Here is a 20227-nt window from a genome sequence, read left to right as displayed (position 1 = left end):
GTGAATGGACTCGGACTTAGTATAAAATAAAGCAGGTATTGCTACTGGTAATTTACCAAGGGATAACGTGCTTTAAAAGGGAGCAGTGAGTCTATTTACTTAGTTCTGTCAGGGTCTGTGGATAAAGAGTGTGCTCTGTAAATCCCAAAGGAGAAAAAATGCTTCATCTGTAGGGTATATGCCCAGAAAGTTTTGTACTGGCATGAAAAGGGAGTTAATAATAAGTACATGGAAAACTGATTTAGCATAGCAACAATTTTGCTAATATTTTAGTTCATGTTTTTTTTTTGAAAATGTACTGGCATCCAAACTCTGTTCCTTGCTTTCTACTTCTCCTTTTCCTATATCCCCTAGGCCTCAAATGCTTTCTCTCTGTCAGGGCTGATCAGAAGTCAATTAAAAGGCAGCTTTTCACAGCATATTTCCACGCTGTTGGCCAGTATCAGAGGCATATTTGTCTACCCGTAGCTACCAGTGTTTAAGGTAATTACAGATGCCAAACAACTTCTGTGCAGAGGTTTGGGAAAGCATTCAGAAATGATATTAAGACAAATGTCATCATAAAACAACTTATTTTAAGTTCTGAATGGAGGTGTATTTTTCAGACGCACCATCATTTTGGTGAAGATGACCCTGAATATCCATGTAGGAGGCTGGAGGATCTAAAAGAGAGAGGACATGTGGTTGGGCTTGGAGGTCTGTGTGTTTGACTATACCAAATCACATGGCGTTTGATCAGAAGTACTCCTGGAAGGAGGAAATTTTGCTAGTTACGTTCCTGATAGTTCAGCTTCACTCTAGGGTAACAGAACAGAGTAAACCAGAAGTGGGAGTAACTATGGAATATAGTTTAGTATAACACAAAGTGCTACACAATTACATAGCTGTGAAATGTTTTGGTTGGTTTTATAATGGTACATATCCTGCTTGTATCTGTTGGTTATTGAACTTGGTCTAAGTTTGTAGTGATGCTCCAATTAAGTTTCATTATTTCTTGAACACAGAAGTGAGATTAGCATTTAAATGAAAAATATTTGGGTTTGATTCATTATTATTTACTGTTCTATGGATCACTTAAAACTACTCACTTGTTTTTCCTCATTTTGCTTGTAATTTTCTGAAGCAAATTTTCTCTTATTCTGTAACTCCTGCCCTTTAGACAGAGACATTAACCTCAAATGCGAAGCCTTGTCAAAGGCACTTTCCAAAGTGGAAACAACTTTGTCATTTCATTAGAAAATGTGGAATTATGTTCTGAAGCATTTCTTCATTTAATCTTCAACATTATCATCACCTTTTATCCTCAGGTGTCTGTTTGATTTCTAGCTGGAATCTTCAGCACTGTGATTCTGACATAAAATGAACTTTCCATCGCCTGGCTTAGTGTTGAGTTCAGGCAACACTGCACTCTGCTCATTCAAATTTTGTATAATACCTAATTTACTGCTGTCTTTCAGAAAAGGTGGTAAAAAGAAAACAAAAAGCACCTTCAAGCAAAGGTATTATACATTACATGGCAATTATCATCTTGCCATTTGAAGAATCATTACCACCTCCACTTTGCTGAAAGGTAGGAAATATGACTTTTGTTGTTGTTGCTGTTCTAATTTGCTCCCCTGCAACAAGCATTATATTTTGAAAAGATTTTAGGCTGTGTAGCAAAAGCTGACTAATGTTTCCTAGTCAAAACATAAAGATGCACCTGTTCCATGTTTGGACTTAAATATACAACTCAACTTGATATATTACTTTAAACATGACAAGGAAATTGAAATATAGAAAGCTTGAACTACGTGAAAGCTGAAGACTGAGATATTTGAGAATAAAGCCATAATGTATTGGCTTAACACATGTAGCTAAGTTATCCCCAAAACTACATACGCATGAATAATACATGGAATACATATCAGATATATCTTTTAAAATCTCTGTGCTACTGTAAATAGAACTTTACCCTACAGATTTTATTTTCCTTGTCAACGAACTGATGATCACGTTTAATTATATAAAATGTTATATCACATTGCATAATCATCTGCACTGTAAAATAATTACATACCACAAAATGCATTTCAAAGTCCTTTTTTTTTTTTTTTTTTTTGAACAATGAAGATTAGAGGATCAGGGATGCTCAGAGATGCTGAGTGAGTCCCAGTCATCCTCTGCAGCATTTTCCACATCAAAAACAGGTTGGTGAGACTTGTGTGGGCTTTTTCTTTTCAGTTTTGCTTTGAACACTTGAGGTGAAAACTTGGTCCTTTTGAAGTCATCAGCAGCAGTTAATCCAGCATGAAAATTGAGTCTACAAAGATTGGATCCCAACAGACTAGGGATTTGTGTCTCCCTCACAAGCCAGATTCTTCAGCTTTTGTAGATTGGGTATAGATAATATTTTTCTATTGTTGCTATGTTTTCTTTTTATTTCTTATTTCTTTTCATTTTTTTCATTTTTTTCATTTTTTTTTCTTTTCTTCTTTTCTTTCTTTCTTCCCTTTCTTTCTTTCCTTTCTTCATGACAAATTGGGAATCTGTCTTCATATTATTAGAAGCATAGAATCATAGAATGGCCTGAGTTGAAAAGGACCTTAAATATCATCGAGTTTCCACACCCCTGCTGTAGGCAGGATTGCCAACCACTAGACCAGGCTGCCCAGAGTCACATCGAGCCTGTTATCATGAACATAATTGCCTTCACAAACATGAATGACTGACAGTACTACATAATGCCATTCTAAAAGTTGCTGCTGATACACTTTCCAGGCTGGGCTTATGAGCCTCTCCCAAACCCATTGATAACTGATTCTGGTTTTTCCAAGGAATGTGTGCAAGGTGGGTCAAAAAGAGAATGCAGGTCTAAATGTCCAATACCTCTTTATAAGGTGCAGTCTGTCTTATGGTCTACAAGTTTTTATTTATCAAACTACTTGGTTTCTTTACAAGGAAGAGAATATCAGCCCTTCATAACACAGAAAGTTAAAAGTCCTCTTTTCCTCTGCAGAATGTGTAACTCTAACTGTTGTATTTTCTTTTATATGTTCTGTTAGTGTAATCCACTGCAAACTGAAGAGTTAACATATTTTGCTGTTTATGTTCCGTACTTTGTTTTTCTGAACACAATGACTAATGGTCTCTAAAGTAAACTAAATCTTAAAAGGAAAACAAGTAAATTTAAAGGGGATATGTATACAAAGAGAAGAACATTATGTATATCACAAGCTCCTAATTACGATGAATGGCAGAATGTTATTAGACTGCACTTGTCAGCATGAGTTTGCTTGTTACTATAAAGTTTTAATGTAATATCAGTTTGGTGTATGATCATCTGGTATTTTTATTGTTCAAAGTGTGCTATCCACAAATATAAACATTTCATTTAGCTTCATGCCTACAAGATAAAGTAAGATAGGCTGATGGTCCAGTATAAATGGATGGTATCATGCTGTAGTAACCCGGAGAGGATAGCCTCGGGTTTACTCCTTGTTGTGTGTGAAACAAGTTGGAGCAAACCGATGGTTCCTTTTTTGAAAAGATTAATTAAACTAGACTTCCAATTGTGCTTTAGTGGTGGTAGATGTAAAATACTATAGAAGTAGAAGATAATAGTAGGCTACAGATCCTAGGATCTGATTGTTGTGGTTTTATCCTTTGACAGTAATCACAGTCAGTGGGGATTTTCACATACTTCAGAGAATATTATGCATTAGATGGGAAAGAAACCAATTCACTCAATTCACTCTCCAGATTTTTTTTTTTAATAATTATTTTTTTTTTACAGGAGGAAAAAATCAGTTAAAAAAAAAAAGAAAACAGTTTATGTGTGGTTCTACCTGTAATATCTTTTCATTTGAGGCAGATGAGAACAAAGAAAAACCAAGTCAGGGCTTTATCTAATGCCACATCTAGCAAAAAGCAGATAATTTGTAGAGTATTAATCCCTTGAGAAAGGGTAACTTTGCTCTCGTATCTTTATATTTCACTTACATCGTCCCTTATTGCTCTACTTCCTTTGCATGACAATGAGACTGGAAATGAAAGTCTTCCCTTTCTGACTGTTAGTTTTAGTACATTGAGGATCTAGTCTTGCCATAGAATTTGTGTCAGCAGAGGTCCCACATTATAGCAGAAAATTTTGCCCTAGCTGATCTTTTGGATTTCTCCTTAAGAGAAGGAAAATAAGACAATCCCAAATCAAACAGCCCTTCTGAACAGTCAAGAAGAAAAAAGCATTCTTGGCCCCAAAAAATCCATTGCTCCGTTTGGTTAATGCAGTGCACATGATGACAACATAAACACATACTCTCTGTGCTTTCAGAATGGAAACTATGAGAAGGAGTGAGGTCAGATGGAGGAAGGGAGTGGATGGTAAAGCAGAGCTTACGTTATTTGTAGAAAATGCAAAACAATTTCTGTATTTCTGTGGAGAACATCAGTGAGCTCGTAGTGTTAACTGGCAGTTTGGGCAACCAGCTGAGGAGAGCCTAAATCTGTGATAAGTTCAGTGAGTATAGACAGACAAGAAAAATTAGCAAATGAAGAAACTGTAACTGGAACAAAATGTTCGGACCTTTTTCTTGAAATTCTGCTATGATGTTTTCTTGTTCTCCACAACCAGAAAAGAGATCATCTCATATCATTTCATCATTGTGAAATCATTTCATATTGTGAGAAATATTTTTTTTCTCCTATGAAAAATAACTCTTAAAAAGCATATGGTTGTGATAATGGGCTTACAAGACAAGAATTTGAATCAAAAATCATGACAAATTTACTAGTAGGAACACAAAAATCCTACTGCTACTAAAGATACACTTGATATCATCAGTCTTGAGACACTGGTGCTTGCTTTATATTGAAAGAAGCTCTTTTGCTCTCAGTTTTGGAATGTGTTTGTAAATTATTACAGCGAACATTAACTTTGTGTGTTTGCTGTCTTCTCCTGTGGTTTATATTTTCTTACTATTAGAAACACAATACTACAGAAAATATTTATCATTTATTTGCTAAGATTTTGTTTGAATGCAATATTACTTTTGATAAAAGTTACAAGATTATTAAAAAATAAAGCAAAAAAAAAAAAAAACTTGAAAAAAATTTACAGTGAAAGAACAACCTTTGAATGAATGGCAACAATCCACATCTCTCCAAACCAATCTTCATTTAGATTTCTTGTGGTGAATCTATTTATAAGGTAAAGACCACATAGAATATACTTACGTAATACTTGGCTAGTAATTGTTCTGTAATGTAAGTAATTTCAAAGGACTTTATTTCATTTATTACTATCATGTAAAAATAATACTTGCAATGATATGAATCATAAAATATTCTGTAATCCATTTGTGAACTCTACAACAAGCCCATTTAGTACAACATTTTCATGTCTTCATCAAGCTTACTTTCCAGGAATTTTGAGCATTGTTGAAAAGGCTTTAAATGGCCAGTTTAAGAGGTAGCTGCTGTCTAAAAATAGTAGCTTGAATATCTGCTACAACATAGTCACAGAAAGAATGAGTGGAGGAACATGGATCAAAATAGCACATATGTAAATTATGTCTTGTCCTTCAGATCCCAAATGCCTCCATTTTTTTTCCCTTTCCCATGTGATAATTTAATTTTGTTTAAGTGCAAATAATACTATGATTGTTTTAATCCTCCATTTATTGTGTTCTCAAGCAACTATTTTGAGTAGAAAAGCAAGGAGACAAACACCTGTAGCCATTAGAAAGCAAGATGGTGAGGAAATGGTGCATGTGTGCTAGCAAATTTCTACTAAATTCCTATTAGTCTATTATCTCTTTTCTGTCTCATGCCCTAAGCATCCTAAAGTCCTTTCTTCATAGAGCTATCAGAAAGCTACATAGGCTCTGTCTTAACAGAAAAAGCTAGAAGTTAACTTCTTCGCTCTTCTTCTGCTCACCTTAGTTTTCTCTGCCTTAACGCAAAAGCTCAGTGAAATAAAATGGAATGCTGAGTTCTAACTGGACTCTAGTGGATAAAGTCCATCTCCATCTTCCTTTAAGTCACTGATTCCACGAATGGATGGGACAGCTGAGTTTTCTAAGGTACATGGAGAAAATGTTCAGCTACTTCACAGAGTTCAGGGACCTACCCATGAAAATTGCTTTTCTGTCCAACTTTTCCAGTAATTGACATTGTTGAGAAGGGCCAGAAGCAAATTACTTTTAGATAAGACCTTGACAGATGGGTGGGATTCCAGCAAATTCAGTTATAGCATGCTTCATTATAGCATGTTTCATGTTAGTAATAAAGACAATTTTTGCTACGGTGCTTACAGTTTTTATTTAGTGTTGTTTTATAAATAACTTTAGCCTAGGCCTTCACATCAATGAAAAGGTTATTAGTAAAGAAGAGGTTATAAAAGTGGAAGAAATAGAAAATGCAAAAAAAAAGAAAAGAAAATGCTCTTAAATATTAAATAGAAACGACAGTGGAAAGTGAGGTGAGGTAAAGGGGTGGTAAGTGTACTAAATGCAGGAAAAAAAGCAAATAAACCTTCCCACTACTACTGCCATACCTTGTTGCACAATAAAGTATAAAGTAACAAAAAATTCTCATCCAAAGTGCTCTTTTGTTATTTTAAACATTTCCTATTTTTGCTCCTAGATAACAACATTTTCAAGGAACAGTTTCCAGCCACAGATCTTAATTTTTATTCTTTTCTATATATGGGCAATCTGAGAAGCAGGAAAAAAAATGATACTCTATGATACTCTCCTAAAATGTAGTGTCTGTATGAAATAATTAACTATGTCAACTGGGAATCATACATTTCTACTGAAAAAAAACATGGCGAGACAGTATGTCAAGGTAGCTGATTTCTTTTTCAGGCTTTCATAGGAAGGGAAGCAGCCACAGTACAGAAAATCGAATACTTTTAAGATCTGAGCCATGGAGGGGAACCACCTTTTCATACTGAATTTGTAAAGCATCCAGCTTTGTGGAGTATTGCTCCACCTGTAGGATCCCTTGCTGCACTGGGGACTTTTGGAGATTCCTTTCATTGCTGTCTTCAATTACGCTCCTTCAAATGGTTCAAGTCATGGCTTACTTGAAGTAATTATTTGAAAGTAATTATGTATTTAATAGATTAGCTTCAGAAAACCCCGGTTTCTATGAAAAAATAAGGAAACTGGTGGCTTGCTGCCAAAAAGATTGGCATCCACGAGAATTTAAAATTTTTGCTTGATGTATCTTTGGCAAGTGATAGGTGATAGTAATGGTTGGCTTGGATCCAGAATTTTTTGTTTTTAAGTTAAAGTAATTGATTTGCTTTTAAAATAATAAAAAATTGTTTATATTATTATTTTTTATTTTTTTATTTTCTTTAAACTTAGGTTAAAAAAATGTTAGGTTTTAACCCAGGATGCCCCCTGTTGCATGGTGGATTGCTCCCCAAATTGTTGTGTGACCAGGAATGTCAATGCTGAGGGCAGACATGCTGAAATCAGGAAAGATATCTAAGAAGACATTTGAGAACTCCTTTATTTGTGGTAAGGAGAAGTTGTACAGCTTCTGCCCCAGCAAATGTAGATGAATTAAGAAAAAATCTAATACATGAGCAACTTAAAAATCGCTTTTTTTTTTTCACTTCAGAATATATAATGATTCCCCAAACCAAAAATAAATGTGAAATATTTTTAAAGACCCTTACAAAAATAACTTGTTTATATTTTCTTTATTAGGATCATGAATTATAAATTAGACAGAGTCAGACTTAACTGTTAGTTTGACAAGATGGAGTAGAAAACAGTGAAATGTGTATGTGATCAGACAAGAGGTAAAATTTGGAAGCAGTGTTTTAAACTGCTCAAGAAAGGAAGGTGAGCAAAAGTTTGCTCTGTTCTTCAGTTCTAATGGAGCTTGGTTAAAATACAAGTGTCGGTTAAGTGGCTGCATGATAACGCATAATTTATGGAGGGGAAAAAGATCTATCTGTCTGTCATAGTTAATTGAATCCAGGTTGCAAGGCTCTTGCCATAGAGCCAGTAATTCTGCATAGACCTACTTCAGCTTTCTTCTCTAGAAATTTACTGCTTCTTCTCCTTCTCAAACAAAGGCTGAAGCTCCCTGAGGTATGTGGTTTCTGCCATACAAATTGGCTCCTCTGCATTTCAGAGTGCACAGGCTGAGGTAGGAAGGGAGTGCAGCACTTCTTTGGGGTGGTGAGGACTTGGAAGGCTTTTAGACAAGCTCAGTCGATCCCTTTGATCATTTTTTTAGATTTGCCAATAGGATTAACTGTTCCTAGTCACAGCTCACAATAATATCTCCGAGGAGAACTGAACAATCTGGGCTGAGCAGGTCTCTTTCAAACAAATCACAGCTGGAAACCTCCTTGCATATCTCATGATGTCCTCCTAGTGAGAAACTTTTGCATTAATCTTTGCCTAAAATTTGTAAAGCCTGCATCTTTGTTCTTAGTCATTAGAACATCTGTAACATTAAGGAGCTATGTGCTACAGTTAGATAAGCATAATAATGACTCCATTTTTTTTGTGTATTGACTTCTAGTTTGGTAATACACCTGGAAAGAAAAAAAAAAAAAAAAGACCCATTCATCGGCCTATGTGATGTTCTCCTCATTTTCCCTTTATTTCCCCACGCTTCTTCAAGGGTATTAAGCATTGAATCTCAGCACCAGCAGAAACCTCTTTTCTTGCTGAATCATTTCCAGTAATTTAAGAATTAACTTTAAGTAGCACCACCTATTAACACAGGAGCATATATAATGCACCTAATGGAAAAGCTCCCAGTGGGTTCTTGGACAAGTTCTGTGTTTAATTTTTGTCCTGAAGTTAAGTCTCTGAAAACTCTGAAATTAGTTTACTGAACCTAAACAGGTAAGCAAGCACATTTCATTCCCTTCTTTATAATTAGTTTACAGATGCACAGATTTGAAAACTTGAAAACACCTTGGGTATGTAGCGCAGGCCATAACATTTCACAAAGCTACTGGTGCATGAAAGTTGTGCTTGTACATAGTAATATACAGCCACCAAATAATGCAGAATTCCCTGGTGACTAGATCCTTACTGACTAGATATTCATTGACCTATTTCAAGGCTGAAACTTGTTCATTTTACTTTACAGCAATAAAGTGTTGCAGTATTTATGAAAAGTTAAAAATGTGTCAGTATCCTTTAAGGTGGAATATCTATTACAATTCAAAAAGCCTTTCTGTATGAAAAGATTTAACTCATGATTTGATGAGTTTTATTAACCCACTGAGCTACTTTGACAAAGCTATATTTCCATGATGAGACGGTTTTGGACCTGCTCCAAAAGCTGGATGCTCACAAGTCCATGGGACCGGATGGATTGCACCCTAGAGTGCTGAGGTAGTTGACGGATATGGTAGCCAAGCCACGCTCCATCATTCTTCAGCAGTCTTGGCTAACCGGAAATGTCTTGGCGGACTGGAGACTGGCAAATGTGATGCCCATCTTCAAAAAGGGCTGGAAAGATGATCCTGGTAGCTACAGACCTATCAGTCTCACTTCGGTGCCAGGGAAGTTTATGGAAAGGATAATCTTGGGAGCCATCATGGACCAGTTAAAGGTCAACCAGGGGATCAGGCCCAGTCAGCATGGATTTACGAATGGTAGATCCTGTCTGACAAACCTGATTTCATTCTATGACAAGGTGACCCACTTAGTGGATGAAGGCAAGGCTGTCGATGTGGCCTTGTGGTCTACCTAGACTTCAGTAAGGCCTTTGACACTGTCCCCCACAACATTCTTGTAGAGAAGTTGGCTGCCCATGGCTTAGATGGGCATACGCTCCGCTGAGTGAAACACTGGCTGGATGGCCGGGCCCAAAGAGTTGTGGTCAATGGAGTTAAATCCAGTTGGCAGCCAGTCACAAGTGGTGTCCCCCAGGGCTCAGTACTGGGGCCACTTCTATTTAACATCTTTATTAACAATCTTGATGAGGGGATTGAGTGCACCCTCAGTAAGTTTTCAGATGGCGCCAAGTTGGGAGGTTGTGTTGATCTGCCTGAGGGGAGAGAGGCACTATAGAGGGACCTGGATAGACTGGATCGATGAGCCAAGGTTAACTGTATGAGTTTCAATAGGGCCAATGTTGGGTCACAACAACCCCTATCGTAAAGATTGATGGCAACTTTTCTCAATACTGCTGTATACAGAAACTTTGATTATTCTTTGATCCATAGCCAGAAACAGTACACCAAACTATGATATTTTTCCAAATGATTTAATTAGTGCTAAAGTTTAGCATACTCAATCTGCTATCACTGTTTCCCTCTTTCTGTTTTCTAACACCTATTTTGCATTCTGTACATACCAAGTTTATAAATAGAAATGCACTTAGAAGAGAGCTGCTCTGAAAGTAATGCCTCCTATTTTATTATGTTGGCCCACAACATCAGAGGCAGATATTGGTGTTATGGCAGTGTAGGCTGAACCTTCCCACCAGCATTGCATTACATGTTGTTTCTGTGTGACAGATGGCAGCAGAGGAGCGCTATGACAAAATGGCGTCTGACATAGAAGTGCGTGTGAAGCTATGTCACTGAATTCTTCTACATGGAAATAAAGGCACTCATTGATATTCATCGATGCTTGCTGAATGTTTCTGGAGACCAAATAGTGGATGTGAGCACAGTGAGGTTGTAGACGTTGAAACATTATGAAAAGGTCATCTCCGCTGGTGCAGATTTTTACAATTGCGGCATGCAGACTCTAATTCATAGCTGTGAAAATGCATAGCTAATGGTGATGACTATGTTGGAGAATAGCATTTTTTAGTTGAGAAATTGCTCTATCAAATAGTGTATTTGCTCTTTGAATCTGTTGTAATTTCCATGGAAATAAATAAATAGGAGGCATTACTTTCGGAGCAACCTACATAGGAAAAACATTCCTATTATACACTTCATGCCTGATGCCAAAGAGACAGTGCCATTCTCAATGTTAGATAGCATCAGCAATCTCAACAGATGTTTTAATGAGAACAACTCCCAGTTTTCAATTGCACCAGAAGATGGCAATAGTAATTTCTGGTAATCAATAGTAATAATAATTTAACTGAAGTCAGTGGGAGTTCATGAGGAAAAGAGCATTCAAGATGATTTCTTTTTTTTTTTTTTTTTTTTGGAAGTATCTTGCATTTCTACTTTTCAGCTTCAATCAAAAATTGAAATACATAGAGTTAAAAGAATGAGTTAAAGACATATATCCAAGATAATTTGGAGTAATTTTGTTTGTAAAAGGGCAGTGAAATAGAATATCCGGAAAATGAAACATTTAAATCAATATTAGCTTAAGGTATACTCTGGTCCATCACTGATATGTCAGCTCTAACTCTTTGCTTTTATTTTCCTCTTCTTTATTTTCAGAAAAGCCATGTAACTGAAGTCTACTTCGTGGCAAATGTGAGAATCCACCTGACATATTGCAGTTATTAGAACATTTAAAACCACAGCAAATTTCAACTATTTATCTGTCCATCAAAGAGCTTGTTGAAAAACATCTTGACATTTCAAAACTTGTTCATAAATTCTACCGAATTTGCTGTGATTTCCTACTTGTCCCTTCTTTGTGCTTGGTGAACTGTACTCTGTCCTGCAGTAACTTACAGTCCTGACTCCCAGAGAATAAGTCTTTCACTCCCCTAGTCGTTACTGGGATTACTGTTGGCTTGATAACAGCAGTCTCACTAAAATCAGTTCATTTTTTGGTGGTAATTTCTTAATCTGGCATGCTGAACAATCCTAAAGTGCTGAGCACATCTTTTAACACTATATGAATATTAACTTAATCAAAACCATAACTCAGAACATCTTTCAGCATTAAAAAGTGTCTGGCAGCAATATTTACTTAAAATATTTCATCACAACTGTTTGTTCTTCCTCAAAGCAATCCAGTAAAGCAGCTAAGAGGCAAGGCACACAGGCTTCAGTTTGATGCTGTATGTAGCTTCTGGTCAGCTAAAAGCACTGCCAGGACTTCTCTCCATCTTGCCTACATATCAGATTGTGCTTGCAAGCCTCCTCTTCCAGGTCTCCAAGCATGTAAGTTCAGGTACTCTCAGTAGGGTATGGAGTCATTTGGTCACAAAAATCAAACTGCAGAAGATGCAGAAAGGCTAAGCAATGCAGAAGTCAGCCATGACTTTTAAATTTTAATTTAAATTACTTACAGATGTTTTGGGGATGAATTTGTATAAATTATTTAACTGGCACTATAGGATACATGTTTTGGAGAAGTACTACATTGATCTGAGTTATGTATGAGTAGCTGGTTTCTTTGCATCAACACTTCCTTGAGCACATCTGTAAGTTAAGCATTCAAATATGTAAGCTCACAGCAGACCATAAAATAGAAATGTTTTAGACTGCACTGTACCTTTCCACAGAGACTTCACATAATCAAAGTAAAAGTACAAGTGCTGACCCAACTATTTGATTTAAGACTTGGAAAGGGAGAGGGAGAGTAGAAGTATCAATGTCAGCAGGAGGTTCATAATCCGAATAAACTTTCAAATGAAAACAATATGGAAAATCTTTGTACCTTAAGGGCAGAACAGCTTTACTGTATAAAGCATTTTATTTGGTCTGTTATGGTTTTCTCTGCAGAACAAAAATATCACTGTCTGCTGGCTAAATGGAGAACAGTTGGATCATAAAAATATCAAATGCGTGTATTTGGCAACCACTAATAATCTACACATATTTATGTAACTGCAATTTTTCTTTTGGAATATACTGTCTGGAAATATAGCCCGAGGCTTCCTCAGATCTCCTGGAAAGAATTAGCATTCAGATCACCTCTGCAAAAATATGTTATGTCAAGCAGGTTAATTTTTCCTAAGTTCTTTGAAGGGTTTTTTTTTTTTCTTTTTTAAAATTATCATTATTCATTCCTTTATGATCATTCGGTATTACTGCTATTATTATTATAGCTCTACTTATTCATAGCTAACACAGATGTTTACATTACAAGGAAGCCCTAACATCTGCTTTCCAGTGACCATCAAACTTAAGTGAATTAGTAAATATGGAACACATTGTGACTGTGTTTTGAATGCTTAAAAATGGAAGCATTTAGTACTTGCCTCAGAGCTTTTGGGCCCCAGAGAGAAAGGAAGTAACTAATGAATTTCTGGTTGCTTAGAATGCTTACAGAAAGCAGCACTATCTAGCTTACAAATTCTGAATTTTCCAATTGCTTAAAATGAAATTTAGGTGTTTGTTAGAATTAACTAAAGCGTTACTTATGAGAATTATTTCTATTAATGGAGTCACAGGAAACCTCTTCTACAAGGTGATAGATGCATATCTTTCTTGCATAGTTCTTATATCCTCAGGAAAACAAAACAAAACAAAACAAAACAAAACAAAAACCAAAAACAAATCTTTGCCGCAATTTAGCTCTAATACTTTTACTTAGTACTATTGTTCCCTAACAGATACAAAACTGCTATGTGACTTACAGATATGATCTTACCTTTTGTCTAGACAAAATAATAAGCCCAACACTACAGAATCATGTTAGACACCCACTGACTTTATTAAGGTCACTGACAATATTGCTTTAAATTTCAGTAAAACTATTTTTTTCTCTAGAGACTTTTAAAATTTGATTTAAAATCTCTGAATGACTAATATATCTACTAAAAATAATTTGACATATTTTTTCTTTCTACTATCGGATTTACTAGCCACTTGGAGCCCTTTCCATAGAAATTGAACATGATTACTTGCAGCCACTAAAACATCCATTTTATCTAATACTGTTCATATAGCCCTTACTTTCTCCAACATAATTTTCTTTTTCATTATAGGCATTTGCTCAAAGCTGCAGATTTTATAATTTGAGAATGTGTGTTAGAAAGTTCGAGACTAATGAGCATCTACATTAATTTTGGAGTACGGAAGGGATTTAATCCTTAAACAGAGAGCAAGAGTATATGAATATCACTGAGAAACTGCAAAGGGTAATGCTTTTATGTGGATTAAACTAATTAAACCAGTGTGATGGTAAGAATCTGCACTAATTCTTAGTCAAATTCTTATAGACCACTTATGAAAGTTGCCTACAGAATCTCAAATTCTGTAGCAATACTTTAGTTTAAGTGTCAAGTAGTTTTTGCAAGTAGCATCCAGTTGTCTGAGTCTTCCCGCAGTTAATGAATATTGTCCATTCCTTCCATTTGAAAAAAATATTTTTACCTAGTATCTTCTTATTTTCTGATCTTGAAGACTGCCCTTTTTGTTCTAAAGCTCCAGGAAAAAAATCTTGCTCACTGGTGTTAATTGAGAAGACAGTGGTAGTTAAGGAGCACCTGGCCTCATATACCTCCATAACATTATAATAACTCATAGAATTTATGAAAACTTTTATGTTTTTGCTTTTCTGAGGCCACTTTTCTGGGACTGGAGATTTTCATTTGTAGCTTGAGTGCAGCTGGTGAGGTCTTCTGGGAGGGTTATTGAGCTAGAGATCAAAAATACATCATGACTTAAAATGGGGCCATATGATGCTTCTGAAAGGCAATCAGACATGCTCTATCTGGTGTCCCCTGAAAGACAGAAGATTCCTTCGGAGCTGTCTCTCTTTAGAAAGAAAATGCATTCTCCCTGGCTCTTGCATGCTTTGTTCTGGCTTTTGTGATCTTCACTTTTAGTGTTCCCTGAAAAATATCACTGTTTCTGTGATTTATAGATCAAAATGCATTCTCTGATGTAGCTGGAGCTTTATCCCTTAACTGCTTTGAAAACTTGAACCAAGGCTTTCAGCTGGTATATAAACGTGACTGGATGCCAGTTGACAGTTTTCAGCATCAGCTTCATGTTCCTCCTAAATCCACAGCCCTGGAAGAAGGAGGGTAGTCACAAAGGCACCATAGGCACAACAGATGCCTCTAAGCCATTTTGGCTTTCAGATTTGCCTATGAATTATATAACTAGAATACAGAAGTAAAAATGTCTGAATCAGTGCAATTGCAATCATCCAAAAGAAACAAAGCAGATATATATGTTGTGTAAGTAATTCAGCACTACAGGCATGTCCAGCTAAGGTTAAAGAAGGTAGAGTTGACAATGGACACAAGTTGTTTCTTCCATGTGTATGTAAGTTGCTGGAATTCTTTGCTTTGGTTTATGCTCTGAGACATTTGGGATGTGTTTTTTTTTGTTTTTTTTTTTTTTTGTTTTTTTTTTTGTTTGTTTTTTAATTGATGTTCTTACTATTTTGTAATTTTGCCCAGGGAGAGAACACTGGACCATGGTGTTACAGTAGCATATAACAATCCATTTTGAACTCTGATTTTATATTTTGCTTTTGATAGAATTTTGCAATCCAAGATATTCTCTCTAGTCAACTGAAACAATATTAGTATGTGTAAACACAAAAATATATTTGATTGTAAGGCATGTAATTGTGGTTAGATTTCATTAGCACATTCATTCTGTCTGCTTCCAGGAAAAAAAAAAAAAAAAAAAAAAAAAGCATAATCTTTGGCTTTGAATGTTAACTTGATATTCAGAGATATAATTTCATATTTATTATATAGTTCACTTCAGTGCACAAGAAGAAAGTCTGATACCTAAAAGTGCACTTATGTCAGTACAGCTCAGCTTAATTTTCTGTTTGGTTCCCCCCCTTTAAACTATAGTTGAAAACTGGAAAAGGGATGAAATAGGGCAATTACATTTTGTAGAAGATCAACTAGTTGATTCCATGTCTATAACCATTATTAACCTGACAGGGAGGAGTGGAATGGCCAGCAAATCATATGCAGGATTGAAAATGTCAAAGTATGAGCATAGTACCATAATTACCAAAGCACATCAGGTATTATTAGAATTTTGATAGTTCCCTTTTCTAACAAATATGGTAATGAAAATAGAAAATATAGAAAATTGATTTATTTTCATGACGAAAATAGTAATGAGGTGAGATGATTACATCCAATTCTCAGTCTCAAAGTTGTCATTTCCCATTGGACTGGACCAGTGATCTTACTAGCTTAATTAAATCAGCAATAATAATTCCTTCTCCCTATCCCCTTCTGCTCAGAGGAGGGAAAACTTAATGGAAAGGCAAGAACATTTCCACAATAAAAGTTGCCTTGAGCTTCATACTCAAAACAGTGATTAAGCTCTTAACCCTTATATTTCAGAGATTGAATCAGTCTTTAGAAGAAACCTTAGAAATTATTAAATATTTACCTAAAGACACATTCCTTATGTTGCATGGGAAAACTTGAAAGGTTTTTTGTTTTTTTTTTCCCCTAAACTCTATAGCAATGTCCTTTTACTTAGACTGGTAGTAGAATATGTATATTGATGTTTGAAGAAGTGATCAAATAACAATATTTAACCTTAACATTATTTATACTGTGAACTTATTACTGCAGCATTTCTGAAAGGTTTTTAACGTAACTGACATTCCAGTTAAAAGTAATATGAAATAGCACTATCCAAAATCCAGAAATTAAGATTTTGATTAGTCAGTTAAAAGCACTCATATTTGTTCACTCTTCTACTGTGGAAAGTCCAGTAAAAATGAAGCATTCAGTAGCTATTAAAAATCTGTCCACCTCCATTATTTAGGCTTATTATTCAGTGGTACCTTCTTCAATAAGAAGGAGAAAGTACATATAGGAAATACATAGAAAATTGATAGAGCTTTCTGATCAAATCTCAGATAGTAGCAACAACAAATTTGTCTTTGATTTTTGGTACTGTTTTTATTTTTCTGCCTCTTTTTCTCAGGAACAAGACTACAAGAGAAGCCTATTTAATTCTATCTGTAATTCTCTGAAACCAGTATGAAGCTATGATTCAAGTTAACGTTGTTACCATCGTCCCTATCTGAGGTAATCAATTTAATCTTTTTTTTTTTCCCCCCAGTGAGTTCCTCTGATAAACTTCAGTCCTTAAATATAAAACTAATTTGCAAAATCTCTTAGGTTTTCTATTAGCCATCATAATTACTCTATTTATTAAATAGATTCTTATATCTGAGTATTTTCTCTTAAGTTCAACACCTCTTAGAAGTTGGAGACAGGGTTAATAGAAACAACCTTAAAAGACTAATGTTCTCAGTCACATTTCTTAAGTAGTAGGTAGCAAAATGTACATTAGATAATATTATATCATTATCCTCTGTGGATGTTTCTAATGGGATTCCTTACTGACCTCTTTTAGTGCTATTAGACACATCAGCAAAAATCTGGAAGAAAATATATGGACTTATTATTGAGAAAATGTACAAATGGCACCACAGCTGATTGAACAGTAAATAATTATGAAGGTAGCTCTTATATATATATATGGATTGGTTTAATTTGGTTTCCATGGCACTTCTTTTTTTTTGGGGGGGGGGGGGGGGGGGGGGGGGAAGAGCTCAGATTTTAAAAAGGCCAAATGCAAGATTACAAGGTTGAGGACAAAGAATGTAGGGCAAATATGAAATGATATCCTAGAAACACACCATTGGGAAAGCCACCTGGTCTCGTGGTGAAGAAAATAGTCAACAGAGCATGGGTTGCGCTCATTTCTCATGTCATGTCAAATGATTTTCATGTCCTTTCATGACATTAAACCCCAGGCAAGTCGCAGGGACAAGTTACTGGCTTACCTATCTGCCCACAGCCTTTGTTTCGGAAATACTGAAGTTATTTATGGCCTGTCTGCCTTGCTTGTCCATTAATGTAAATCTGGATGTGGGCAATGATGTAATTTGATCCCTTTAATTACTGCTGAAGAAACTGGACTTCCCCTGCCATGTTTTTCACCTGGAGATTTTTGTCTGGTAAGCTACTTGCTATTTCCAAAAGCTCTACATTAATTTGTGAATATTAGGTATAGCCTGAACTCCACTGTGAAATCCAATGTTTGGGCTGCAGCTTTACCTTTTAACTTTTCACGGTTTCAAATGGTCAGATAAATAAATACAACACAGGTTGTAAGAGTACATCTGAACTTTAATGATAAACTGAATAGAGCTTCCACTTATCCATTAACTTTTTCTTTTCCCAGAAGAAACTGTTTCTGTCAATACTTGAATGTGATGGGGATGAGCAGGAGGAAGATGTGAAGTCTAATCTCAGCAGATGGTTGTCAAAACTGCGCAGAGTGACTGAGAATGTAGAAAGAAATAAGAAGAGAGTTTCCCCCATTTTGTCTTTATGTCATGAATAGTGAATAAATCATACATTATAGACAAATCAAAAATCGTAAAAACTAGGTAAAATGAAAATAATGAAAACAGTTTTGTTGAAATGTATTTTGAAGATAAATGTATGTGATTACTCATTGACCTTAAATGAATGTTGATATGACTGAAAACAGTAAAAATGGATATATGTGTTGTATTCATGCATTGATAGTCTCATATTGGAGATATTACAAGAATGATTCATGTTGACAAGAAAGGAAGAATGTCTTTCAAGCTGTTACTTAGTTACTGACAAATCAAGTATGTCAATTGGACACTAGGATGAGCAAAGCAGACTTGTAAAACAGATAGATTGCTATAAGTTTCACTTCTGATCATAGCTGGAAATCTGAATGTTAACCCAAACTTTCTCTCCTTTTACAGACTTCTTATTCATTGATCTATACTCTGTGTCTTGATTTGTGTTGGAAAATCATGGATTAGAAATGTACTTTCTTATTTGAAAAAGTTTCTAGATACAGACCTGTGCTATTTATTTTCTGTGTGGTTGGAATGGACAGAACAAAAATAGACATTTGAACTAACGAAACAGGATATGTCTACAAGCCTTTTTGAATAGTGTTTGATTGCTTTACAATATTTTTCTCTGTAAATGTGCATATATTATATTTTGATGCTCACACATGCAAAAGTCATTCCTTAATGGATTTTTTTATAAACAGGCTAGGACTATGTAAGTGACTTAGTGTCACTACAGAATGTGTTTGTGGTTATAGGGTTACTTAACCTCTCGCTTCAGCAGAATTTATCTGACTCACAGAATAGAAGTACTGCAACATGAATTTCAAGTTAAGTGGGTGCCTTCGAATGGTGTTAAATCAAGGATTTTCACTGACTCATTAATAAATACACTTTACATTAAGCACTGTTGTATTATATTTAGTATATGTAAAATACACATAATGTAATTCTACAGTAATTATAATAACAGTAAAGGATAAAATTACTTTAGAAACAGATTAAACTGACTTTCTTCTGAGATCATTTGTATCTGAATTTCTGCTTTAAAGTGTATGTTTTTTTTCTTTGTTTGTTTGTTTGTTTTTCATTCCTTTTGCCATTCTGAAAAACAGTGAATTAGATCTAGTCTGTTCCCAACAATTTTCAATTACTATTGCCTCCTACTCAAAAAGTAAAGAAACTGCAATTTTTTTATATAAGCATTCTTGTTCAAAAGTCATAGGTTAATTTGAATACTGAAAATCTGTACACAGCCTTGGCAGCTTAACAGGTATTTTGAGAACTTGTAAACTAATTTATACTAGAAAGAATAAAAATTACAAGGGTTACTAATCTTCATGCTGAAATCATTAAGATAATTACCACCAACTGTTTTATTATCCAAGTATATCAGGGGAAATGTAGTTGCATCCTGAAGCAATGAATGAAAAAAAGAGTAGGTATGTATCAATCTACAATTTAAATGACGTACTGAAAAACAGATAATTGTGCATGTGTCTTGTACTGGTACATAACTTTCCTATTAGTAAACTTAAAAGGTTTGTCTATTAAGTGGAATACTGTCTCTGCAAGAATATCTATTATTTCTTAAAACATTGCCATGTCAAGTCTCCTTTTCTGGTACTTTCCCCCCATTGCAGTACTCCTGCATCTAATTTGATTTACAAATCTTCCTCAAGTCACATAAAGCTATTATTCTTCTGGTGTTTTTTTTTTTTTTTTTTTTTTCCAATTTAAAAACACAACACTTTCAAAATCTATTTGTAACTTTTTTTTTTTTTTTTTTAAATTCTTGAGTCTTAGAATAGAAATGAAATTCAGGAATGATACAAAAGTTGTCCTGAAAGAACAAACACTCACTGTGATCATTCACACTGAACCTGTGTCATCACTCTTCCTAGATCTTCTCATGCAAATAGGTTTACAACTGCATATATTTAGTTTCTAGACTTTTTTTAAAAAAAGATTAACTTCCCAAACATTCACTTCTAATTTCTAAAATAACAGAAAAGCGTCTAAGTATTAAGAGTTTGCTT

At 35.1% G+C, this 20227-nt stretch overlaps 1 protein-coding gene across 1 annotated transcript in view; it reads left to right on the top strand.

The window, feature by feature from the left end:
* Positions 1-19931, top strand: part of LOC101750230 (translation initiation factor IF-2-like) — a 126713-nt gene extending 106782 nt beyond the window's left edge. The window contains exons 3-6 of the mRNA XM_046940880.1: positions 11381-11416; positions 16763-16866; positions 17198-17303; positions 18032-19931. Coding sequence (XP_046796836.1) covers positions 11381-11393 — 13 coding nt within the window. The 3' untranslated portion in view covers positions 11394-11416; positions 16763-16866; positions 17198-17303; positions 18032-19931. The remainder of the gene's footprint in view (positions 1-11380; positions 11417-16762; positions 16867-17197; positions 17304-18031) is intronic.
* The last annotated feature ends 296 nt before the right edge of the window (positions 19932-20227 follow it).

The sequence above is a fragment of the Gallus gallus genome, chromosome 4 (genome assembly GCF_016699485.2).
Source record: "Gallus gallus isolate bGalGal1 chromosome 4, bGalGal1.mat.broiler.GRCg7b, whole genome shotgun sequence".
Lineage (NCBI taxonomy): Eukaryota > Metazoa > Chordata > Aves > Galliformes > Phasianidae > Gallus > Gallus gallus.
Note: the sequence above shows the minus strand (reverse complement) of the source record. Positions and strands in the feature narration are given on the sequence as shown.